The following is a 24,303-nucleotide window of genomic DNA, read 5'->3' as shown; positions in this document are numbered from 1 at the left end:
ATGTTAAAAAGAGAATGTAATGAGTGTTTGCATATATCACACTTATATCATTAATGTTTTCCCATTATTCCTAACTCTATTTCTCTCTTTTAGATTCCCCAGAGAACAGCCTCCATTGCCACTGCACTGAACACAAATCTCTCCTCCGGCATCAGACACCCAGTTCGAGCAAGGTAACATACATGCATACACACACATCCAGCTGCTGCACAAGTCATTCGACTGCACTGACTCTTGCACTGTGTGTTCTCTCTGTGTCAGTAATCCTGATCTGAGTCGTAATGAGCGCTGGGAGAGAGGAGACAGCATGAGCATCATGTCCAACCTGCCACAGACTGGCTCTCTAGAAAGACACCGCATACTCAGTGAGTGTTGTGTAGGTTAGGTTTTGCCAACATTGTGGAGCTACAAGTCCCCACAACCTGAAATGACCTGTGTCATGGGGACAACAGCTTAATTATTTTTTCACACCGTGGCATTTAAAGTTAATTGCATCAGCATGCATTTTTGTCTCTTTTTTTTTTCCTATACATATTCTTTAAAACATATTGGGAAAACAATATCGGCTAATCAAAAAACGTAATTCAGAGCACAATCAAAACACAAATCAATGTTTACCTGTCCTACAGGAAAGCAGAATTATGAGTGTTTTTTGAAGGTGTCTCCATTGCCTTGGAGTACCAGGACCACAATTTCAGTGATAATGTTGTTGCTGATTTATTTCAGGCTCGTCCAAGATGGATTCCTCCCCTACCCTATCTCATGACGGCCGACACAAACCAGGAGAATCCCGAACCTCATCCAGACCCAGCAGACCAGCGGTGAGATGCAGACACACACACATTCGCATAAACATAAGAGTAGCATGTAAATACACATGTTCATGCACATAGAGTCCCAAATCATTCGCCCGTGTCTTGTATAGAATGAACACACTCAGCCCTCCTCTAAACACTAACCTCTGTTCCTTACATTTTCCTCCTCTCCCTTTATCCTTCTCATCCCTCTCTCCTCTCATCAATCTCTTTTCCTCCCTCTTCCTGCCCTCAGAGCTATAAGAGAGCAATAGGAGAGGTCAGTGCCCGTATCTGTGTATCAGCATGATGTCGGTCTGTGTTCTTGCATGATTACATCGTCTCGTGATGATGTTCATCTGGATGAGGCTAAATGTCAAATCGACATTGTGTTTTCCCATTACATGTTCAAAGTAAATGTAATTCTGGGTAATCACTGCATAAATTCCACAATTTAAGACATAAAAATATAAAAGCTGTCAATCAAATGAATTATAGTTTGTGCGTGATATGCTGATAAATTAATCAAGTGAATCATGATTACTCACATACATATATATATATATATATATATATATATATATATATATATATATATATATATATATATTACCGTTCCAAATTTCAGGTTCAGTGTGCTTTTGTTGATTTTTTTTTTTTTTTTTTTTTTTTTTTTTTAGCAATGATGCATTCAACTGATCAAAAGTGACAGTAAAGCCAATATTCAAATTAATAATATAGCTATTTTTGCTAATAAATTAAGCTTAGCGTAAGGTGAGCATTAGGGACCAAAATTATGAACTGTAGTGTATATTTTCTGAATAATGCAATAATGACCCTTTTGACTTTGATTCAGTGAACAAAAAAAAAGGTTGAAACATTTTCAAAAATATTTTTTGTTTACCAAAGAAAGCAAGCATTTATTTTTGGGTGAAGTATATCTCGAAGAGACGTTAACACAGGATGCATTATGTACATCTTGGATCATTCTTTAGCATCTCCTGTCTCTCCTCAGAAGTCTGTTGTCTTCTTACTTTCACCTGAACACCAGTCCACAACCACCAGCATCTGTAGGGGGACAGTCCCACGCTCATGGTCTTTGTGTGACCACATTTACCCTCTCCAACCAAGATCCCATGCCCACAACCACAACACAACCTCCAAACTCTAGATAGCTTTTGAAATACAGAATGCATGATCACATGGTCTGATTCAATCTGGAGAGGTTCAATGTGAATGTAATGATGACTACAGATATGTGGCACGTGATGAAGTGTTTCTCACTTGCCTGTTGATTTCTTCCTCATGTGAATGTGTCAGGACCACGGACTGTACTCTAAGGAGCGGGCAGAGGAGCAGCCGCGGCCCCCGGTGAAGGCTAATGATTACTCCTCTTCCTCAGAAAGCAGTGAGAGCAGTGAAGAGAGTGAGAGTGGAGAGGGAGCAGAAGAGGAAAGCCCTACTGACCGGTACGAGACAATGATATGTGGATATATTACAGTCGTTTTTGGTTTCGTTTTACACACTTTCTTTTCTTTCAATGTGTTTGTCAGTCCACGTGATGCAGATTCTGACTCTGTTAACACTATGGTGGTCCATGAGGAGGAGGAAGGTGAAGGAGGAGATGAAGAACGTGCCGGAGGATATGGAGACCAAACCATGCTTGTACAGAGGGTAGGATGTTTGTGTGTGTTTGTTTGTATGCATGTGCTGTTTTTTTCCCCTACATTACAATGACTAAATATATTTTATAATGTAAATTATATTCAGGTTTTAGATCTACATTGTAAGTACATACAGCTGTCCTTCTAATTGAAAATATGATTTTATTAATTATTTTCATCTGAATAAACAATTTATAATTCTTTCCAGGGTTTGGGGGTCAATAATTTTATTTTATTTTTATTTTTTTCCAAATGTTTTTAAAAAGTCTCTAACGTTAACCAAGGTTGTTTATTAAATACATCAATATTAATATAGAATATTAAAGTACAAAAATGTATTTTATTTCAGTGAATACATTTAAAAATGCAATTCATTCCTATGATGGAAAAGCTGAATTTTCAGCAGACAGTACGAATGCATCTTACGAATGATTCTATATGCTGATTGGCTGCTCCAAAAATATTTTGTATTTTTTATTCATGTTAAAATCTGTTGGGCGGTTTATTATTTTTGTGGAAACATTCATATTTATTTTTTTAATCTGTGATAAAAATAAAATTCAAATACACAGCATTTATTTAAAATGTTATTAATTTGTTACTGCAGTTTGAGGGTTTCCATCAGTAGTGTCTCCACAATCCCTCCCAAAAAGCTTTTGAGCCTTTGTGTGCATGCTTAAAACTAAAATAATGAATTCACTGCTTTTTTGTCCAGTACCAATATGTGTTTGTTTTTGTGTGTTTGTTTCTGGCAGACTCCAGAGAAGCGTAGTCATAATGGATACACCAACCTGCCTGATGTGGTTCAGCCCTCCCACTCTCCCACAGACTCTGCCTCCCACTCTTCCCCTGGGAAAGACTCTGCCTATGATGTGAGCTCTCTGCCCACCTAACTTTTAAAGCTTCGTTCTCTCCATCTATATAATTGCATCATATTTTCTTTCTTAGTTTGTTTGAGTCATTAACAAATACATTGCCCAGTGTGTGTAGTTCACTGGTTAACTCAGATCATGCAATCAATTTCAGTATCAGTCCAGGGGGTTGGTGAAAGCCTCTGGAAAGTCCTCTTTTACTACCTTTGTGGACCTTGGAATGTACCAACCATCAGGAGGCACAGGCGATAACATGTCTGTTGGAGGTATAGTATTAAACTGTCTGACAGTCGCACTGTGTTTTAAATGTACATCCTTTCAGTGGTTTGGGGTGGGTAAGACATTTTTTGCACTGTAGGTCTGCGATCATTGCTTCATTGATTTTAAAAGGTACATCAGATGCCCATTTCCGACAAGTTGATATGATTCTTTAGGGCCTTAATAAAAAAACAACATCCTTTTTTACCTTGTCAAAAATAGCTCTGTTCGCAGCTGCCCATGTTGATGCATGGCTCTTTAAATGCTAATGAGCTCTGCTCAGCCCGCCCCTCTCTTCTGTGGGGTTTCAGAAGTTTACTTTAGCTGTGGAAATTGCTAACTAGCACATTATTAGGAAAGGCGCTTTGCAAAGATTCTTAGAAAAAAACTTCTTACTACTTTTCTAGGTGAAACTGGATCATAAATGATTTGATCATTTAGATAGATCTGGGGAGAATTCCCAAGGTAATCCACTGTGTCTTCAGCGGCTCAGCTGTTGGAAGTAAATGACGACTGCTATGTTCATTAATACATCCAACAACATAACACCTTGATTGCTTTGGAGACATTATTGTCTAACTATGCACCAGCACAGTCAAGCAAGGTTAAAAAAAAAAAAAAACTGGGTGAATTTTTATCATTACAGGTTGGTTGTGTACATACCCTGCCAAGAAACATTTGTTCAAACAACATAAAAGTGAATTTTGCATCTGAAGTGTCCTTTAAGATACTTTTAAGATGACGCTGTGTTTCTTGGTTCTGGTGCTGTAGGTCTGGGCTCTCGCTTTGAGCAACTGAAGCTGGAGGTGAGGAAAGGCTCCATGGTCAACGTCAATCCCACCAACACTCGTCCAGTTAGTGACACTCCTGAAATCCGCAAATACAAGAAGAGATTCAACTCTGAGATCCTCTGTGCTGCTCTCTGGGGTAAGAGATAAAAAAGTGTTTGTGTAGTTGTGTGTGAGCATTGCCCATGTTAGTGATACTAACTACATATTTCATGACGGTATCCCAGCTGACTTTTTAAACAATTGTGTGGTGTAGTAGTGGTGTAACATGACACAACACGTCAGATTATGTGGTAGTTCATTACTACAAACTGAACACACGTTGACCTGATGCCGAGCAGGCTTAGGGCTGCACTGCACTATCAATCGATTTGCTAATAGCAATAACAATTATGGCCGTCAGTCAGCGTCGTTCAGTCATTCAAAGTCCACTTAAGTTATTCTGCGTGTCTTTCTACAGGTTAATCTACAGGTTAATTTTAGTTTTTAACATAATACCATTCATAGTTTAACTTTTTTATCTAATGAATGAACCAATTCAATGTATAATTGACATGTGAGGCTTAATACTAAAAATCAGGTTTTTTCAGTTAAGGGTTTTCAGCTTGTTTATGTAAAAATAGGGCATTCAGTTTCTTCAAACAGTGGTATTAGCATCATTTATTGTAAACTGTGATAATCTTAATTAATCATCACAATTACAATTTCAAGGAAATAATCAACAATTGTTTTTTAGGTCAATCGTGCAGCCCCAATGTGAGCCTCTAACAACTTAAGCTAACGCACAAAGCAGAGGCATGGTTCGGTTAGCGAATCGAGAGCACTCTTAAAATTTCCCTTTATTTCAATTACATTGGTCTATTTTGGGTCATTTTAGTATAACATTTCTGATAAGAACTGGTCTCTGTGTCCCTGGTGTTCATTTGAGTCTCTTAAACTCCACAGTATTACTAAATATTACACTTTTTGCACATTTTATCTAAACCCGTTTCAAGCAAGTGTCCTAGAAACAAAACCTTTTTCTCTGATTCATTAGGTCGTACCAATGCAACAAGTGATTTCTGACCTTAATTTTCTGCCATTTTGAGTTTCATCTTTTCCAAATCTCCTGTCATCAGCCTGTCATTTGGCAGTCAGGTTATTTAAAGCATTTGGCACGATATGAATTGAGACAGGAAGGTATGTGTGCTACACTTAGATGCACTCGCATGAACTTTGTAACGCCATTGTCTTAATTCCCTGAACAGTCAAGACTAGTTTGGTGGCAGTGCCACCCTCTGGCCAAAGTGCATAAAATAAGATCAAAAAGAATTGTAGCTTTGGAATATGGCAGGGATGCACGATAATCATCGGCCGATATGTAATACACATCTCGTCAGTACAGCCGGTTCTGTAATCAGCGATCTTCTTTCTTTTTTTCAAACTTTATTTTCAGAATTGCGCCCTTAACAGTGTGTTTATTTTTTGAGGGTCTTTGTGTATATATATGTGTGTGTGTGTGTGTTTGTTCTGTCAGGTGTAAATCTGCTGGTAGGGACAGAGAACGGTCTGAAGCTGCTGGATCGAAGCGGCCAGGGAAAAGTTTATCCATTGATCAACTCACGCAGGTTTCAACAGATGGACGTTCTGGAGGGACTAAATCTCCTCATCACTATATCAGGTTACACACACGCGCCTATTCATCACTTACCTTCTATCCATTTTAATATTACTGTCAGGAGTGGATATATGCAGTCTGTTTATGTTTAATGCCTCTCTCTCAGGCAAGAAGAATAAGGTGCGTGTGTATTATCTTGCCTGGCTGAGGAATAAAATCCTCCATAATGACCCTGAGGTGGAGAAGAAACAGGGCTGGACCACTGTAGGAGAAATGGAGGGCTGTGTGCACTACAAAGTTGGTAAGTTTGCATTTGCAGAGTGCTTATTTATGAACAAATTAAAGGCTACAGGAAAGTGGCAAAAGTTTGCACTACTGCTGGCAAGGAAAATGTAGTTACAGTAGTATCTGAGACAAATTAATTTGAAAGTACTTCATGTCATATATCACCTTTTGTTTTGAATGTTTTTCCAGTGAAATATGAAAGGATTAAGTTTCTGGTTATCGCATTGAAGAATGCGGTGGAGGTTTACGCCTGGGCTCCCAAACCTTACCACAAATTCATGGCCTTTAAGGTAGAGACATGTGTTGTATTGTTTGTTTTATTATGTACACAGCATAATTAATAATTTTGGTTCAGTTTGGATTTTATTTTTATTTTTAAACAGTTCTTCTAAATTCTAATTTAATAGATATATATTATAGATGTAATATTTCACAGTATTACTAGGGATGCACTGAAATAGAATTTCTTGGCCAAAGCTGAACAAAAGTTAACACCGAAAAAGCACCAAAGGCTGAATATTGTATTTTCCTCATATATTTTGCCAATTTGTTTTCCACTATTTCATAAATTTAATAGCCAAAATGCACTATTTTACTGTAATTGTTTAGCATTTAAAAAATAATAAATAACACAATATTAATTTAATATTTACATTTCTTAAATATGCTTAAAATTATACCAGCAATAGTTTGAGAACATTACAGATCCAAATCGGCACTCTGTGTGTGAGTGTTTATAATAAATGTATTAATAGGGGTGTTGTAATTATTATGATCATTTATGATCATTGTCTTAGAAAGTAGCCAATTACCAAATAGTTTGAGACAAGTGTGCTTCTTCACATCAATTCCTTTATAATACAGCAAATGTGACAAAATCGGCATAGGTGTTCACTGTACCATTCCACAGTACCAATCTTTGTAATGATCTAATATGTAATGTGAATATTTGTCTTTCTTCTCAGTCATTTGGAGACCTGCCACATAGACCTCTGTTGGTTGACCTCACAGTGGAAGAGGGTCAGAGGTTAAAGGTTATTTATGGGTCAAGCGCTGGTTTCCATGCAATTGATGTTGACTCTGGCAACAACTATGACATCTACATTCCTGTACATGTGAGTTAAGCTGTCACAAGATTTTTTTCACAAGAATACACTGGATCACATGGGAACTATCAGTGATTTGTTGGTCAATTGGAAAAAGAAGCTTAAAGTTTTACAGCCCCTTTAGAAAGATAAATCTCTTTTAATCTCTAGTCTTCTGTTTCACTCCCTCTTGCTCCCTGCGTATCTGTTTGTCTGTAGATCCAGTCACAAGTGACTCCTCACGCCATCGTGTTCCTGCCCAATTCAGATGGGATGGAGATGCTGTTATGTTATGAGGATGAGGGTGTTTATGTCAACACATATGGGCGCATCATTAAAGATGTGGTGCTGCAGTGGGGAGAAATGCCCACTTCTGTGGGTAAGTATGCACACACACAAACACACACTGTTATCTCATATTCTTTTTGCAGAATTGCAAAATAAAATATTGTTATTATTAATTTAAATGTTAACATTAAATAGTCTTTAAAATGATATAGTCCTTTATTAGATTAGATTAAGCACATTAGATTGAATTACTCAGGAGAGGATTGCATTATTTTTGTTGTAGGTGTGCTTTAATAAAGTGAATGATGAAATATTCTTATGTCTGTGTTTTGTTTTTTTTTCGCGCAGCCCACATCTGCTCTAATCAGATTATGGGCTGGGGAGAGAAAGCCATAGAGATCCGTTCTGTGGAGACGGGACACCTGGATGGGGTGTTCATGCACAAAAGAGCTCAGAGGCTTAAGTTCCTATGTGAAAGAAATGACAAGGTAACCAATTTTCATATACACACTCTGCACTTTACACAAAAAGGGCTTCTTTCTTTCTTTTTTTAACAAAAGAAAATACTGCCTCAGGTGGAGAAAATAAATTAACAGCTGTTTAAGACGAAAAAAAAGTTTTTATTAAAATTCTGTTCATATTCTATTATGTTTGCAAGCTTTACAATTCTGCTGCCAAAATATGGAGGTTACACTTTTGCCTCTTAACTTCAAATTTTCTGCTTATCAATAGTTTGTAAGGTATTATTACGTTGAGTTATTGGGTAGGATTAGGGATGTAGAATATGGTTATGCAGATTATGTACTTTGTAAGTTCTAATAAAGAGCCAATATGTTATTAAGAGGCATGCTAATAATCAACTAGTTAATGCTGAGAATAGGTTCCTAAACTAAAGTGTTACCAATATGGAAAGTATAAGTACAAGTTAAAAATGTATATTGGGAATAATAAATAAAGGGAAACAGAGTTGCATACAAAAAGTGGGACAAGGGTAAATTTGACATCATTAAGGTAATGAGTAAAAAAAAAAAAATTATTTTTATTATATTTACTACAATATAAATTTAATAGAATCACACACACACAAAAAATAATCCACTGAACTTATCCACTGTACTTTTTTTTTTCTTTCTTCTTTTTTTTTTCAGGTGTTTTTTGCGTCAGTGCGTTCCGGTGGCAGCAGTCAAGTCTACTTTATGACCCTCAACAGAAACTGCATTATGAACTGGTGAAAGAGCTGTCACATGAACATAGATTCTGCTGTGTGCACACTTGCAAACACTGAAGAGATAACACGCTACAACAACATCCACAGACACTCTCACACTGTGTAAATAAACACACGCACTCACACACACACACACACACAGACAAAAACACACTCCTGCACAAACTTACATATAGAAGAGTAATTTACTTCACATCTTCCTGAAGACACTCCTTCACCATTCTCCTGTGATCTCTGAGCCAACTGTACAAGACGTGCTTGTGTCTGCCGACCCCTGACAGAGCAATGTTGTGTTCATCTGATTCCACATGGGTTAGCTTTCACCTCACTGGGGCCAACGTTCCTCACTGCTAATATTTCTGACCTTTCTAGGACCAGACAAAAAGACTTAATTGTACATTACTCTACTAGAAATGCTTGTAAACTACGAGAATCGTTCTATTGACGTGCGTCTTGTGACGCAGCAGCGGCGTGCGTGTGTTTGAGAGACTTTATAAGCTACTTTGAGCAGCTTTGAACAACTTGAAACTGCAGTGGTGTGAGGTGGGACTGCAACATCTGTAATTTTCCATTTCAACTGTATACTGTAGTAGTCGTTTGTTCTTGGTTGCATTCAGAGTTTCAGATAAAAGTGATTATAATGTTTTCTTTCAACAAGTAGAAGTTTAGAAATTGATTTAACACTGAGTTTCAAATATATATATCATATATATATAATATATATATATCTGAGACGGCTTCCCTTCCGAGCCAGAGAAGGTTTTCGCTTTCTTGATGTGTAAACAATAATCTGACGCCTGTGTCACCAAACTGTTGGTTCGATAGAAACGGTGGTGGCCGATTAAGGAGCAGAATCCGGCGTCTTGCTTTTCCACTAGTCAGCTAGTGAGACCAAGTCACCCACAATGGAGCAACAGTCTCTGGTTTCGCTTTTCAAAGCACTTTTTTTCTTTCTATGTGGGAAGTATCATCATATCTACTACAGTTTGATATTCTCTGTACGTAAACGTATTTGGTATTACTCCTACTTTTATTATCTGCTGTTCTATAGCTGTTCTATTGCAATACGTGCTGTGTGCTCGTTCTTGTTCGAAGTTTTACGAGGGAGTTTCTCTTGGGTTATTCTGATTTTAGACGGGAAGATATAGTAAGTGACTGCGGATATGACTGAAAAAGCTTTTTTTTTTGGCAGCATAAACTTATAGCTCGGTTGACATGGTGTAAATTGTACATAGCAGCCATGATCGTATTTACATCTCATTTGTATTCACTGGGCACATGATGATTTTTTAGGAGTTTAATCACTACACGACTGCGTAATACGCTTGAGTGTTTCATAACCGAGTCATGTGTTTGTGCTGTCAAAAGTGCTTGATTGCTTATGGAAGGTGTAGTTTTTTTAGGCAGGCTTGTAGTTCATCAGGGATGTGTGCATTTGATCAGACTTTTTTTCTTTTCTTTTTTTTTTCTTTGATATTTGGACCCCACCATTTTTTTAGCAACACAAACGTCATGTTTTAGACGAAGACTTGGGTGGATCGGAGCAAGAATATTCTTTTGTTTATCTGACAATGTGCGAACGAGCTGCGTGCGTGCGCGCGTGTGTGTGTATATGAATATCGGTGGGAAATATTAATCAGTAACATACAGAAGGATCGGTATAAAGCAATAGTTTAAGGATTATTGACGGGTTTGTGTCTGGTGTTACTGTCTCCAGTTCTGCAATACTAGATTTTTCTCGAGCTTTTCACTCATCTCAATGCAGATAATCTACATTTAAAGCAGTATTCACCTATAAAAATACAGAATATCTTCACAATCTTATTTTTTTTCCCCCCTTCTTGTTAAAGATGGTACTATACTATTAGTGTACACTAATCCCAGAATATCTGACGCACTTTGTCCCTCCTAAATATTTTTCTAGTTATTGATATTAGCACCGATTTGTACAGTAGCTTGTGATGGTACAATCATCATCTGTTACCTAATAGCCCCTCCCACCGGACATATTGGCCGCTGTCGCAGTCTAGACGAGCACTAAACACCGATGACACATTTAGCAAGTCATTATTAAAATATGGCGGCGCAACACTTCAGACGAATAATTACAAATTGTTGCATTGCACAGACAGAGACGGGGGCTTAATGGTTTGAATTCTCATCATCTGTAAGTGAGCAAAATCAAATTGAACTTGAACGCTAATGTGCCATTATGACAGATTCGCACTTTCTGAGAGTTACTTCGTTTGTGCCCCTCATCCTTACTTTCTTTCTCTCTCTTGCTGTAGAACTTAAGCATTTTCTTGCTTAGTAAATCAAACTGCCATGTTTACTGAAATAACAGTGCCTTGGATCGGAGTTGGGTGTATTTGCTCGATCGTGTGCGTGTGTGTGTGTGTGTGTGGGAGAGCGCTGAGCATGTGATTGTTTTAATAAGAACTGAAGTTCAGGGAAGAGAGTCCAGTGCGCAGTTAGGGGTCTTGTGCCAACAAAGTGCACTTAAAATGACAATAGCCAGAGCACCAAGACAGGCTCCTCTCACTCTGTTTTTAGCACAAAAGCCATGCCATAAAGAGTTCATTCCTCCAGTTTGAAGGCAGCGCGTTCCTCAGATGTTTATTTAATACCATATCACAGTCCAAACGCCCTATAGTTACATGACAAGACGAGCTCTTTGTTCTGGATGGTGATGCTTGTAGCTCGCGTACCGTTTTGCCAAACAGGGAAAGCCTCTGGTTTTTATGCAGGAGGTTCACAAAAGGTTCGAGTTGTCATGGTGAAGAGCTGCTCGCATGCTTGTGATATAATAGTCCCCAGCTTTCCCGAGAACTCTTGAAATTTAGTGAGATGTTGCCTTTATGCTTAAGAGTAAATGTGTATAACGGTGTTCACGCTACTGGATTGACAGAATTTATGTTTTTATAGCAGAATTATGATGTAACGAGTAACAAAGTTGAACAGAGAGGAAATATGCTTTATAAATTAAATAAAGAGTTTATATTAAGATTCCCATGGCCTGTCAGGACGATGGAAATGAACGGAGAGGAAAAAAGACAAAAAATATATATAAATAAATATATATATATATCTCTCAAAAATAATATACATGAATTTATATCAATGTGAATTTATATAAAAAGAATTATTGAACGTAGCCTCATCAGTAGAACTGAATAAATAAATAAATGCATTGTTATATAGCATTTTTCTGGCTAAGAATAATCATTTGAGCACAAAGCTTCTCCTCTGTACATACGGCCGTACGTTCGGTTAGACTCGTCTCTTTCCTCTCTTTTTCCCGGCGAGTGTTATAAAAGAGAGCGTGTGGGTGTGCGACTGTGCATGTGTGAATAGGAGAGCTATTTCTGATCCGTGTGTGTGCTGTTCATTATTCCCTCAGAGAAAAGAGAGAAAAGACAGCGATTGAGGACCAGCGTGGTCAAACACGCACGCATCATCACTGGACCCGAGCCACACGTGCCACTCCAGTCGTGTTTGTGAATGCCACTGATGACCAATTGAACGTTGTAGTCTTTCTACGGCAGCTGACCGCAGTCCTGATCCCGCGTAAAAAGCCGGTGTCGATATCCGATCGCGCGCGTCGGGGGTTGCTCTGAAGGAATACGTGTCGTTGGCTTTATTGCGGACGTTTTGAATGTAATCAGTTTGTTTTATTCTGGTGTATTAAACTGGTCCGTCGGATTGAAGGCTTGTTAGAGGTTTACGGAATCCATGGTAAAGATATATTTTACACTCCATCCCCCAGATTTGAATAAAATGTTTATCATTTTAAACGCTTTTATATCCTTTTCAACCAGTCGGTCTTTAAAAAGCTAGACTAGGTGACGTGTGTAGCGGTCTTCGAGAGATGCGGAGCTGTCTGGTTTTCGTTTTAAGGCCTTTACTGCTGTGTTTGAGGTATTTATCTACTCTACATGCTCTTAGCACTATGCTAACAAGTGGCATTTCTCTTGTCGTTCTCTAGTAATACAAAGTTAATCCCTTAGCTGATTTTTGTAAAATATTTACTACTCCAAAGAAAAATGAAAAAAAAAAATCATGATTTGTAGTTCTTTTACGTTGTGCTTTTGGTTTAAACTCATAGCAGTAGCCAGGAGAGGTTAAGGTTGTTTATGGAGGACTTGATAAAGTTGATCCTCTGTGATGGGTTGATTATCATTCTTTTCATTTACTTTCTAAAGGTTTTTATGTTTCAGGTAAAAAAAAAAAAAAAAAAAAAGTAGATGTTTCGGACATATTTTTAGTGTTTCTGTTTAGGAGAGGGTGTTTCAGATGATTTTAAGTCTTAAAGATTGAATGCATTCACAAGTCTGTAATGTCTCAATACAGCATTATTTGAAAATTAAAAATTACTTGATCTCTGTTAAAATGGTGTAACTCTTTATTCCTTCAACGTTTACATTCGTTTGTTTGGAACATCTTATTAGCTCATTTACGTTCATGGCATGTTAGATAATTATCATTTTGGTTGTACCATAAACACACTATAAACGTACACTGTTTCCTGTGACTTAGACCGGAAACAAATCAATTTACGCAAATAAACAAGTGGTTCTCAACAAGTTTCCGATTGGGTTGTAATAGAAAACCAACTTTGAAAAATACCTTTTGATGTTTTTCCAAACTTTTCACATTTTGCCCCAAATGTATCATATGCAGGTGTTTGGTATTACACTTCTTTTATCATTTCTGCTTTTAGAATTCTAACACTTTCAGATTAATCTTGTTGCTTGTCCAGCGTGAAATCTGGGTCCTTCAGATAAAACTAGTTGAAAACCACTTTTATGAATTGAGTAATGTCAATTAACAACAGTATTTAAACAGTTCTGAGAGAGCTGTGATCACATATTTAGTGGCACAGATTTGTATTTATTTATTTTCATTTTTCTTTATTCTCCTTAGAGTGCGGCACACAGGAAAACATGAATAAAAGCCTTTAAAAAATGTAAATTCTAAACAAAAAAAATGGACAAAAAATGTAATTTAATTACTTATATACTTGAAATATGCCGGCATACGCATCTATAAAAACATGGACTACACAAAATGTGATCTGCATCAACTACAGATGAGTTGAGTACATCTCCTTCATCTTTCCGACTCTACATGCTCGTGGAAACAACGGTACTTCAGACATATTTTTCAGTATAGAAGACAATGGAAGTCAAAATAAGAAAAGAATGCTCTTCGATGGATCAACACCCACCACTCGGAGCTCAGTCTCAAAATGAAGCATGTCAAAGCGTGTCAAATAAACGTTTTGGATTGTATGCTCTAATTAGACAACTCACTCAATGCGCATTCCTCCAAATGTACTTGTGTCTCTTAGTGAAGGTACCATATAGTTCCAGCAAACCTTAAGTAAGGGGGAAAAAGTGTGTGTGTGTGTGTGAACGTGTGTAAACATTCCTATTTCAAACTTGTGGTCCAAGCCTACCTATAGTGTGACTGTGTATAGAATGATGTGGCACTGAAAAGATTTGGTGTAAACGTGTAACTAATGTGTTTTGTATATATATATATATATATATATATATATATATATATATATATATATATATATATATATAAAATGTACAGTTTTTTTTTCAGGCATGTGTGTCAGTGTAGGCAAGTGTACATCATATGTACAGTAAAGTACATTGTGTATGATGAGTGAATAACGTGTACAGCATGTGAGCTCTGTGTGCTCAGTTCCAGATCTTCAGGAAGCTGTCCCAGGAACCTGTACACACGGCCATGCCATCATCTGTGACCCCAAGACAGCTCACGCGATTGTCATGGCCAGCCAGCACTCCTGTAAGAGACGACCAGTGTGAAGAGTTAACATTCAGTACAAAACTCCTGCTTTAGGAGATGTCCCACCTCATACAACATGGAAAAAAATGTTTTGACCTTTACATATACAGTGGTTTAAAAATTAAGATAAATAAATGCAGCCTTAGTGAGATTTTTGTTGTTTTTTTTTTCCACAAAAAACATTTTGAAATGTAGCAATTTAAAATAACTAATTCTAATATCTTTTTTTGATTATAATTTATTTAAATGAATTCACTCCTAAAACAAAAAAGCCAATTTATTAGAGTCTTCAGTGTCACGTTATTCTCATATACTGAATGTGTTGAAACTTTAAAACTAGTGCGGCTTGAGTTTTTTTCAGGATTCTTTAATCAATACAAATTTATTTCAAGAGATTACTATTATAATTTCATGCAACCTTGCCGAATAAGTTTTTTATAAGTATCTTACTGGTCCTACAAATCAAGTAAAATAACAATATAAAAAGCATATTAAAAATGTTTAATGTATGTGCCACTTAATTATTTTTTAATATTGTAAATATGCACAAAGTATACACTACCAGCAACTGTAGTAATTAGTGCTGTCAAATGATTAATCGAGATTATTTGCATGCAAGTTTTTGTCTACATAATGTGAATACTGTGTATATTTATTATCATATATATAAATTCACACATGCATGAATATATTTTAGAAAGATTTTATATTGATCCTAAATATTTATTTATAATATAAATGATAGGAGTTTAAATATAGACCTGTAAATATTTTCAAAATATATACTGTATGTATGTGCGTTCATATGCATAATAATTACACACATGCCAACAAAAACTCTTATTTTGTATGCAATTAATTACAATCGCTAGCACTAGTAGTAATGCATCAAACCTATATTTCACTTTTTTAGTCTAATACAATAATTTAGTGCCAACAAACCTGTTAAATCTTCTGCCCCTAAACCCTATAGATCTCACTACAGTTCAGGTACCTCACAAATGAACCACTGTGGTTACTGTACTGCTGCAAAATAATAACGCCAGTATGTTCACCTGCTCGGTCTCCCTTCATGGCGTCCCAGATGTTGCAGTTAAAGTCATCGTAACCGGCGAGCAGCAGACGGCCAGAGCGGGAGAAGGCCACAGAGGTGATGCCACAGATGATATTATCATGAGAGTATAAACACAGCTCCTGATCCGCACGCAGGTCAAACAGCCTGCAGGTGGCGTCATCAGAACCAGTTGCAAATGCACTGCCGCTGGGGAAGAACTGAGAGATGGACGAGAAAATAAGTCGAAGGAAAAGTGATGCGTGTTTGTTTAAGCAGTGCATTTACTCACACAGACAGCGTTGATGTCTGACTCGTGCCCGGTGAACGTCTGTCTGCACATGCTGTCTCTGATGTCCCAGAGCTTAATTGAGGCGTCGCAGGCCCCAGAGATGAAGGTCCGTGAGTCTGGAGCCAATGACAGACTCATCACATCTCCGCTGTGACCTGAGAACAGCGTGGTCTGCTGACCGGTCTCCACGTCCCACAGAGCGCTGCAACAAACACAACTGGAAGGTTAAAAAATGATTTTCTAGCCTAGTTTTTTCTGTCTTGTTTCTAGGCAAAATATCTTACAATTTTTAAATCAAGAAGAATTTTCTATACAAGTAAAAAAAAAAAAATATATATATATATATATATATATATATATATATATATATATATATATATATATATATATATATATATATATATATATTTTTTTTTTTTTTTTTTTTTTTTTTTTAAATGTTCAAATTAAGTGACTTAGAACAAACTAAATAATCTTATTTCAAACTGAAACGAGATCATTTTGCTTATCCTATTGACAGATTTAGTTTATTTCAAGTAAAAACTGACTTTTTCTTGTCTCGAAAATCCTTCTTGATTTAAGAATTCTTAAGATATTTTGACTGGAAACGAGACAAAAAAAAAATTTTTTTTGGTGTACAAACTGCACAGAACTGTAACTGAACTGTGTGTTTGACTGCAGTGATTCTCAACTGGTCTAAATGCAAATGATAAAACAAATAACCATTTTTTATCATGAGCAATAAACCGGCTCAGGCTTTCCATATCATCGTCTGTTGATGTTCAAACTGTTTTAGTGTAAATGTGTAAAAATCTCCTAAAGCAAAATAAAAGCTAGCTGTGATAACATGGACGGACCGTGTGATATGTCTTCCTCTGAAACCACGAAACTGCACCAGGTAAAAGAAAATTACAAACAAATCACTTACAACATGGATAAAAGTGATTTAGTTTTGTTTTTTTTGCTTGAGAATACTGATTTGATTTCTTAAATAAAACATTATAATTGCTAATACATTTCAATAGTATATTACTATACATAAATCATTAGCGGGCGCCACAAATTTTGGTGCTGAAGCAAAAACCGGTTGAGAACCACTGAACATTGTATTAATTATTTTTTTTCCACAGTGTAGAATAGCGTGTTGTTATTGAACACACCAGGTTGTGTCTCCTGAACTGGTGATAATTTGATTGTCATCTATGAAACGGCAACAGGAAAGGTAACCTAGGAAATGAACAGACAGGAAGTCAACATATCACACCCTGAAATGTCGTCCGATTCTCTTTTCTTTCAGACGTACAGAAAACAAATGCGGTCTGTTTGATTGCTGCCGGCAACAGTATGCTAACCGCAGTTAATGTTTGGGACACCGCTTCATCTTCTTTGCACGTGAAGTTGTGAGGTAAATGCGTGTAATCGAACCTGTGTGTCCAGGCAGCTCCCGGCTCACTCGAACATTGCCCTCTCTAGTCTTTAAGCTGTATATGGAGCAAATGTTGTCCAGTCCACCACAGGCCACAAAGTTTCCGGATGGTGCGTACGCACAGGTCATCACCCACGATGACCGTAACGGGATGGCATGAATCTAAAGTTTATAATATAGTACATGCGTTTCATGCTTAAAACAGGCTGCTGAAAATCAGATGATGACAGGAAAAACACACATGCCGATAATCTTTACGACGTAATATATAACTAACCATTTGCCAGTGTTAATCATAAACTGTCTTTCTAAATATTTTCTTATTTTGCCTGACGAATTTAATGCATTTACTGAAGGGACAATAAAACCAGGCATTCCCGTTGTTTACTTAATAGTGATCTTCCGTGAAAAGCTTTTGGTTACTACTTTAGACCTGCTCGGCTGCGCTATCATGTTTTATGTCTAATAATATGATGGAGCTGCAGACCTTGTTTGTAGTGTAGCTGTCCCAGATGATGAGTTTTCCATCCTGTGAGGCACTAACAAGAAGCCTGAGGATAAGATAAGGAAATATATTATTATAGATAATGCAACAGAATACGAGACAGGCAAATGGCCAGGAGGTCTTACTGAATGTTATTGTTAGAGAGTTACTTTAAATATATAATTTAACTTAAAGCTTTCATCTGCACTCGCTTCATTTCTGTACTCCAACTTTATTGAGCTAGTTGTCAAGGAAAAATAGTAGCTTATAACTAATTCTCTTATAGGTTTATATGTTTTTTTTTCATCACCGGTTTCAAATTGACTTACCAGAATCCCATGCCACTTGGATTTTAATGCACTTTAAAAATATTACAAGATATGAGCAGAGCAACAAACTGTTGTGATTTTCTGACTAACAATTAGCCTGTTAAGCTTAAATTCACTAATGCATCTCTATGGTTAGCGTTCTAAACCAGTAGCCTAAGATAACATACAACGATGATAAACAGCCCCTTAATAATATTTAGTGCTGTAATTAATATAAATTATAAGAATATAAATATATACACACACATGTAAATACATAAAGATATTTAAATAAATTATATATTTTTTATATGTGTGTCTTATTATAAATATACACAGTAGACACTCAGATATTACATAAAAATATATATTTTGAATGATTAATCATGATTAATCACTACCCAGCACAAATAATATTATATGAAAAACATACTTCATTGTTTAGTAGAATTAATAAAGAACTATTTTGAATTTAAAACTGATAATGATGTTGCTGTTCTAGAACAAAATGAGTTTATAGCAAGTCACTTTTTGTCTGCATACATCATTGAAGATGCCTCATTTCAGGAAAGTAACCATTACATATCAAAGTAAGAAAGAGATTGCAAAAATAAATAAGATAAGAAATAAGAGTAATACAAATACTACATTTTGAGGGGCACAGCCTTCAAAATTATGGGCTGGGTATGGACATAAAAGATGAGACATGAGGCAGTATGTCCTTGGAATATAGTACAGCTCACAAAAATTATGTTTTTAAAGAAATTCCTTTCCAGTGTGTCAGTAGCCGTAGATGATAGCCAACAAAGATTAGTTAACATGTGGGTCAGTGTGTCGTGTTGTTCATTGTCTTCTGTGTCATCAACAGGTGCATAACCAAAGTCAAGGCACAGACCACAAGCCACAACTTTTTTTTTTTGTTCTCTTTGATGCCAGGTGTGAGCGGTGAATTGTTAGAAGGTTGTGGATAAAGATACCTGGAGTCTGAGCCCCAGTGCATGGCGTAGATTTTAGCCAAATGCCCACGAAGTGTGCGCCTCGTCCTCATCTGTATCCTCCCCACCGGGTCCAGGCCCGCTGTTATCTACCACACACACAAACTCCACATCAGTGAAAACCCACAGAAAACTCTGGAGATCACATCATCCAGCTCTTACGTGTGATCACATCTCACCTGCGTGAGTGTGGAGTCTCCACATGCTTTCCTGGCATCCTGAGGGACAGAAGACCGTGTTAGGTGAAAAAGTTTGAAAAAGTTTAAAATGGCTTGTAAATGTGTTATTTAGCTTCCATTTAATTTTTTTTTTATTTCACGAGTATTGTTTTGCCATCAGTTTAGCAACAGAAGCTGGCATGGCAAATTAAAAAAACACAGTATTCTATGGATGTGCAAGAAAATGAGGATCGGTGCAGATTTGATCAAACTGAATTTCATTCAAGCGTACTTAGCAGTGCCATAAACACTCATTTTAGTCAGTACTGTATGTAAGGCATAATGTCAACCCCAGTGCAGTTTATTTTTAGCCCTTTTCCAGTATTAGGACTCACTCTGATCTGATTGCGCAGTTGCTCAGCCTCCTGACGAAGCTGCTCGAGCTCACTCATCTTGAAATCACCTTTAACCTTTACCCTCTGACCTCTCTCACCCCCTCAGACACCTGTAGATTAAAACGTGATATATGAATAACATTAGAGGCCACTCGATTCACAGACAGTGTGTAGGTTTGACGAGCTGAAAAATACAAATGTTACACTGCAATTTGAAATTATCTTTTTTTTTTAATAAATCTTCATTGTAAGATTTATAGTCTTTGGTTGTACCTATTGTAAAAACACGTATTAAAGATGCATTTAATATGGATAATTTCATTGTGCAGATGTGCTGCAGGGTTTAGATTAACATTACAGCATAATCTTTAATCTGGTATAATCTGGGTAACAATCTTTAATATAATAGGATTAATGTTCCGGGAGCCGTTCCAAACGCACAAACAAGAGGCTACATAAAATCAAAATTTCAATCATTGATTTTTCTGAACTACGTTCTATACAAAATTCACTTGTCAATATTGTTATTTTAATTGAACTGAAATGAGAGACATAATAGGTCGCCTGACCTGAAACCATACATGAGGTTACGCATTCAAAATGGCATGCAAAAACACACAGGATTTTTGCATGTGTTTTTTTCACAGTCAAATATATAACAAATCATCAACCCATCCCATAGTGTTTTGGACCTTCTAACCAGTTCTGCTTTGCATGTTTCCAGTTATAACCCACAGATCTCAGTGTGGCTATTGTATCGGTGCTGATGGGAACTCCGAGACGCAGATGCAAAAATTATTGTTATTACCCCCTTACCACACATACTTATTAGAGAGCCTTAACTCCCTCAACACACACACACACAAAAACACAACATCACAGCGGGAAGAGAGAAATTAAGCCATGTATAAGAATCAATCTGTGAGGAAACTCCACACAAAGAGCATAAAAGCCACACACACCCACTTGAAAACTTACATCACAGCCTATCATAGAGAAAGAAAAAGGCACGGCGGTGATGTACAATCCCATTTTACCCACAAAACCTTTCACTCAGATATAAACGGCTTAGATCTGAGGAATCTTGGCTAATCTAGACGACTGAAACCAATTCTGCACCTTTTAAGGTATTCAAGCACGTCTGGAAAAGAGCAACTGGTTAACTGGTTATCCTCTGGTCCATAGCAGTGCACCACAATGCCACATAAACTGATGTAGTGTTTGAAATCAGCTAAATATAGGTTAGTAATAGCCTTAGGGTCAAACATTATCTATTTATTAACCTTCTGTTTTTATCTTCTTTGCAGCGGGGCTGTATTACTGTCAGCACTATGTAAAATAATACCACTTCATACATTAAATATGACTGGAGGGGGCTGTCAGCTGATAAGCACCAAATTGAGAGCAAAAAAGAAGGCCACCGCCTCGGAGTGGGCAAATGTTTTCTCCGTCCCAGTAAAAGACAGGTAAAATGTTTTCGACGACTGTATTACACACAGAAGCTGGTAAAGAGACAGATGAGGCGTGGAGACAGCATGTTGCGTCCGGCTTTTATGGTCACGTTGCCGCAGAATGGCGGGCGCACAGAACCGTTTTGGGTTAAACCAGATGAACTAATCAAACGCTGAGGCGCCAATACTAATAACGCGCTCGTTGAATTTGCGTCCTTGGAGTTCTGTTAGCGCGAGCTACGAAAAAAGTCAGACTTTGCCACACCCCTAGAGCTGAATGCAGAGCGACTCTCTGTGCGCTCTCTGCGTGCAGCGAGGAAATGGAGAAAAGTAAGCGGCATTTCTATCGTACACCAGCACCAACTGCTGTTTTCACTGAAACCGCAACCTATTTAAACCACGCGTCCCTTTAAACCCGGGAGACAGCTGCAAAACGTGCTTTTTCTTGGTCACATGGGTTACGTTTACATGTCGGCCCGATCATCCTACGCCCAGAACAACAGACTTACGAACGTCCTCTTTTATCATGCTACTGACATTTGCATATGGCAAGCCGTTTTAACAAGTTATCCTCAAAGCTAATTATTTGTATTATATCGTCCTTAGCACCAAATGAAGCACTTAATAGTATCTTACATTGGGATTTGGGCTTCGTAACTATTCTGTACTGATGCTTGTTCTAATTTTACTAGTAAGGGCATTACTCGTTATTCTTTAGTTACTTTTGCCGTTTCTTTTCCAGCTTTTCTGTTATTAACTAATCACACACTGGTGTCCATTTATTAACACGACAGTCTATTCAAAGCGGTACTAGAAAAAAATTGTTTCTCTACCATTAAGATTTAAAACGGTAGCCATTCTAGCCTGTTATTACATGACAAGCAATAAAGCAAGTGTCAATAGTGAGATAACTAAATGATAAATACCAGTGTTATATATATATATATATATATATATATATATATATATATATATATATATATATATATATATACTATATTAGGCTGAAATATATTACAGTAACTATAAGAGTTAAAAAGTGTTAGTACCCTCTGAATAGTGAAAACTGGTATATGTATCGACTGTAGTGAACAGTCAGCTATTTAGTGGATTGTGTATCTAGTGAAAGTTGAAATTAAAGTAGTGAGATTGATTACTAACTCCCTTTAAGGGTATTCTATAGTTTCTGTTAAAATAGTGAATATATTTAGTATAAAGCATTAAATGTCGAATCAGCTTGCCATAATCAGCTGTGGAGTGAGTAAAGCGCTGGAGGCTGCGGCCAGCTGAAGAACAGGAGGCTTCTGATCCATCAATTCACGACTCAACGGCTGAAATGAAACATGCAGCACCTTTAAAACAGATGCGATGCGATATATGATCTCTATAATATTCTGCTAAACAATCCGCTAATGTGGTTTTGTGGGGGGGGGAAACCCGCTAAACCCCAAATTATCGAAAATAACACTAAACGCGAACCGTTTTAATCTTCTAGATCCCTGATGCCTTTCCTACTTTTCATCCATGTGTCTCGCGTGGGTTACAGCATTCTGGTCGATTTTAGGAATAAATACAGGCCTACCTGTTAATCTTCCTGTTTGGCTTTAGTCTCCACGTAAAGTGAGAGGAATGCTGAAGTGGGTGGCGGAAGTAATTCGCTGGGAATTTTTTTTCTTCTTCTGCAAAATGATTAGGACCGCATACTGTCGTTTTTTCCCCCCTAGTGCTAGTTAGGCCTCGGCGACTGTGTTTCACCTACGAAACCAATCAAAGCGACGTTATCACGAAGTACGGAGCTACCGCGTCGCCCTCTTATTGTTTAGTGAAGATGGGAGGAAGCCTTTACCACGGTATTCCTGATAGACGCTGCTACTAGAGGGGGGGGGGGACAAACTTAAATTATATAATTACCTACAACTGTAGTAAGTCCAAATACATTAAAGCTTTCAAATGAAGTACATGCCGTCGTTGTCTTTAAATTGCGTCGCTTGGTCCTCGCCTCTTCCCTCCCGAGTGTCTTCTTCCTCCGTCTTCTCGCTCTGATCTCTCCGTTTTGACCGTCGCTCCTCGTTCAAGAAATGACCAGTTCGGCACAGCGCGAGGCGCCCAGTGGCCCTTTAAAAAAATTAAAATAAAGTAACCAAAATCGACTTGGTTATCTCTTCGGAGGAGCATGCCCGTCCATCAGTTCAAATGTGGCTGTGCCAGAACGGGAGGCGGGGTGAATTCAACATAAACAACAGTACAGTTGTTTTCTAAATAATTCAAATAATGTGCGCTCGCTCTGCCGTCAATTCAGTCCCGTATGAAATCATTCGGTCTGCACCAGAAACACGTAGCATCACTTATGCGCGATTCAACCACACCCATTTTATTGCGAATGTACCACTGCGGCGCAGACCTCCCCGCCGCCGAACGGGGGGATGAGCGGCACCTCGCGCTGGAACACGCTCGGCTGTAGGCCGCTACACATAAATATCAGGTGTTTCCTCCGAGGATGGGTAGATCTCAATTTAAACTTTTGCGCAAGACGGCAAATAAATGACTTGGAGAAAACCGTGACATTTTACAGAATCCCCCCCCCCTCCTGCGCGCCGCTCAGCGACTGTGAACGCGCTCCTGAGCGGAGTGTTGCCAGATCGCGCAAGAAGAGTCGAAAATAAGCGACGTCCCTTAAGAAGCGTAACTGAGCTGAGACGGGCAAAGTAATGATGGCAGAGGGCGATGCTGCAACAGTAGGTCGGGGTATTTGGAAGTGCCGCTAGTTTTGTTTTGTTTTTTACTACCAACTTAATTAAGCTATAATTTCTCACTAGTAAGTGTTCTTTAGTTACTTTTTTATTTATTTTTCTCAAAGTGTTTTGGATACAAGGGTAAAAATTCTCTCTTTCACTCTCTCTCTTTCTCTCTACACACACACACACACACACACATATATATATATATATATATATATATATATATATATATATATATATATATATATATATATATATATATATATATATATATATATATATATATATATATATATATATATATATATATATATATATATATATAT

General features: G+C 37.4%; 2 protein-coding genes across 8 annotated transcripts in view; one reads left to right on the top strand and one right to left on the bottom strand.

Moving 5' to 3' along the window:
* Nucleotides 1-13,249, top strand: part of mink1 (misshapen-like kinase 1) — a 33,950-nt gene extending 20,701 nt beyond the window's left edge. For 3 of the 5 annotated variants that reach the window (XM_043240384.1, XM_043240385.1, XM_043240382.1), the window contains 16 exons: nt 94-173; nt 262-365; nt 727-821; nt 1,051-1,074; nt 2,115-2,263; nt 2,348-2,468; nt 3,214-3,330; nt 3,485-3,596; nt 4,360-4,515; nt 5,893-6,036; nt 6,140-6,274; nt 6,448-6,548; nt 7,224-7,373; nt 7,563-7,722; nt 7,980-8,119; nt 8,780-13,249. In XM_043240384.1, coding sequence (XP_043096319.1) covers nt 94-173; nt 262-365; nt 727-821; nt 1,051-1,074; nt 2,115-2,263; nt 2,348-2,468; nt 3,214-3,330; nt 3,485-3,596; nt 4,360-4,515; nt 5,893-6,036; nt 6,140-6,274; nt 6,448-6,548; nt 7,224-7,373; nt 7,563-7,722; nt 7,980-8,119; nt 8,780-8,863 — 1,872 coding nt within the window. In that variant the 3' untranslated portion in view covers nt 8,864-13,249. The remainder of the gene's footprint in view (nt 1-93; nt 174-261; nt 366-726; nt 822-1,050; nt 1,075-2,114; nt 2,264-2,347; nt 2,469-3,213; nt 3,331-3,484; nt 3,597-4,359; nt 4,516-5,892; nt 6,037-6,139; nt 6,275-6,447; nt 6,549-7,223; nt 7,374-7,562; nt 7,723-7,979; nt 8,120-8,779) is intronic. The other 2 variants (XM_043240386.1, XM_043240383.1) reach the window with 1 other exon arrangement.
* On the bottom strand, nt 13,238-23,803 carry gnb2 (guanine nucleotide binding protein (G protein), beta polypeptide 2). Of its 3 annotated transcripts, XM_043240389.1 has the most exons (11): nt 23,151-23,803; nt 22,822-22,994; nt 19,789-19,898; nt 19,415-19,453; nt 19,218-19,324; nt 17,936-17,999; nt 17,448-17,610; nt 17,183-17,249; nt 16,023-16,224; nt 15,735-15,951; nt 13,238-14,677 (listed from the first exon to the last, which is right to left on the bottom strand). In XM_043240389.1, the coding sequence occupies exons 3-11, from the start codon at nt 19,843-19,845 to the stop codon at nt 14,571-14,573; spliced, it is 1,023 nt and encodes a 340-aa protein (XP_043096324.1). In that variant the 5' UTR covers nt 19,846-19,898; nt 22,822-22,994; nt 23,151-23,803; the 3' UTR covers nt 13,238-14,570. The 3 variants fall into 3 exon arrangements, with proteins under 3 accessions (XP_043096324.1, XP_043096322.1, XP_043096323.1); XM_043240387.1 differs by lacking the exon at nt 22,822-22,994; XM_043240388.1 differs by lacking the exon at nt 22,822-22,994 and having other exon boundaries at nt 23,203-23,802.
* Nucleotides 23,804-24,303: the final 500 nt, after the last annotated feature.

The sequence above is a fragment of the Puntigrus tetrazona genome, chromosome 5, assembly GCF_018831695.1.
Source record: "Puntigrus tetrazona isolate hp1 chromosome 5, ASM1883169v1, whole genome shotgun sequence".
NCBI classification, from domain to species: Eukaryota; Metazoa; Chordata; class Actinopteri; order Cypriniformes; family Cyprinidae; genus Puntigrus; species Puntigrus tetrazona.
Note: the sequence above shows the minus strand (reverse complement) of the source record. Positions and strands in the feature narration are given on the sequence as shown.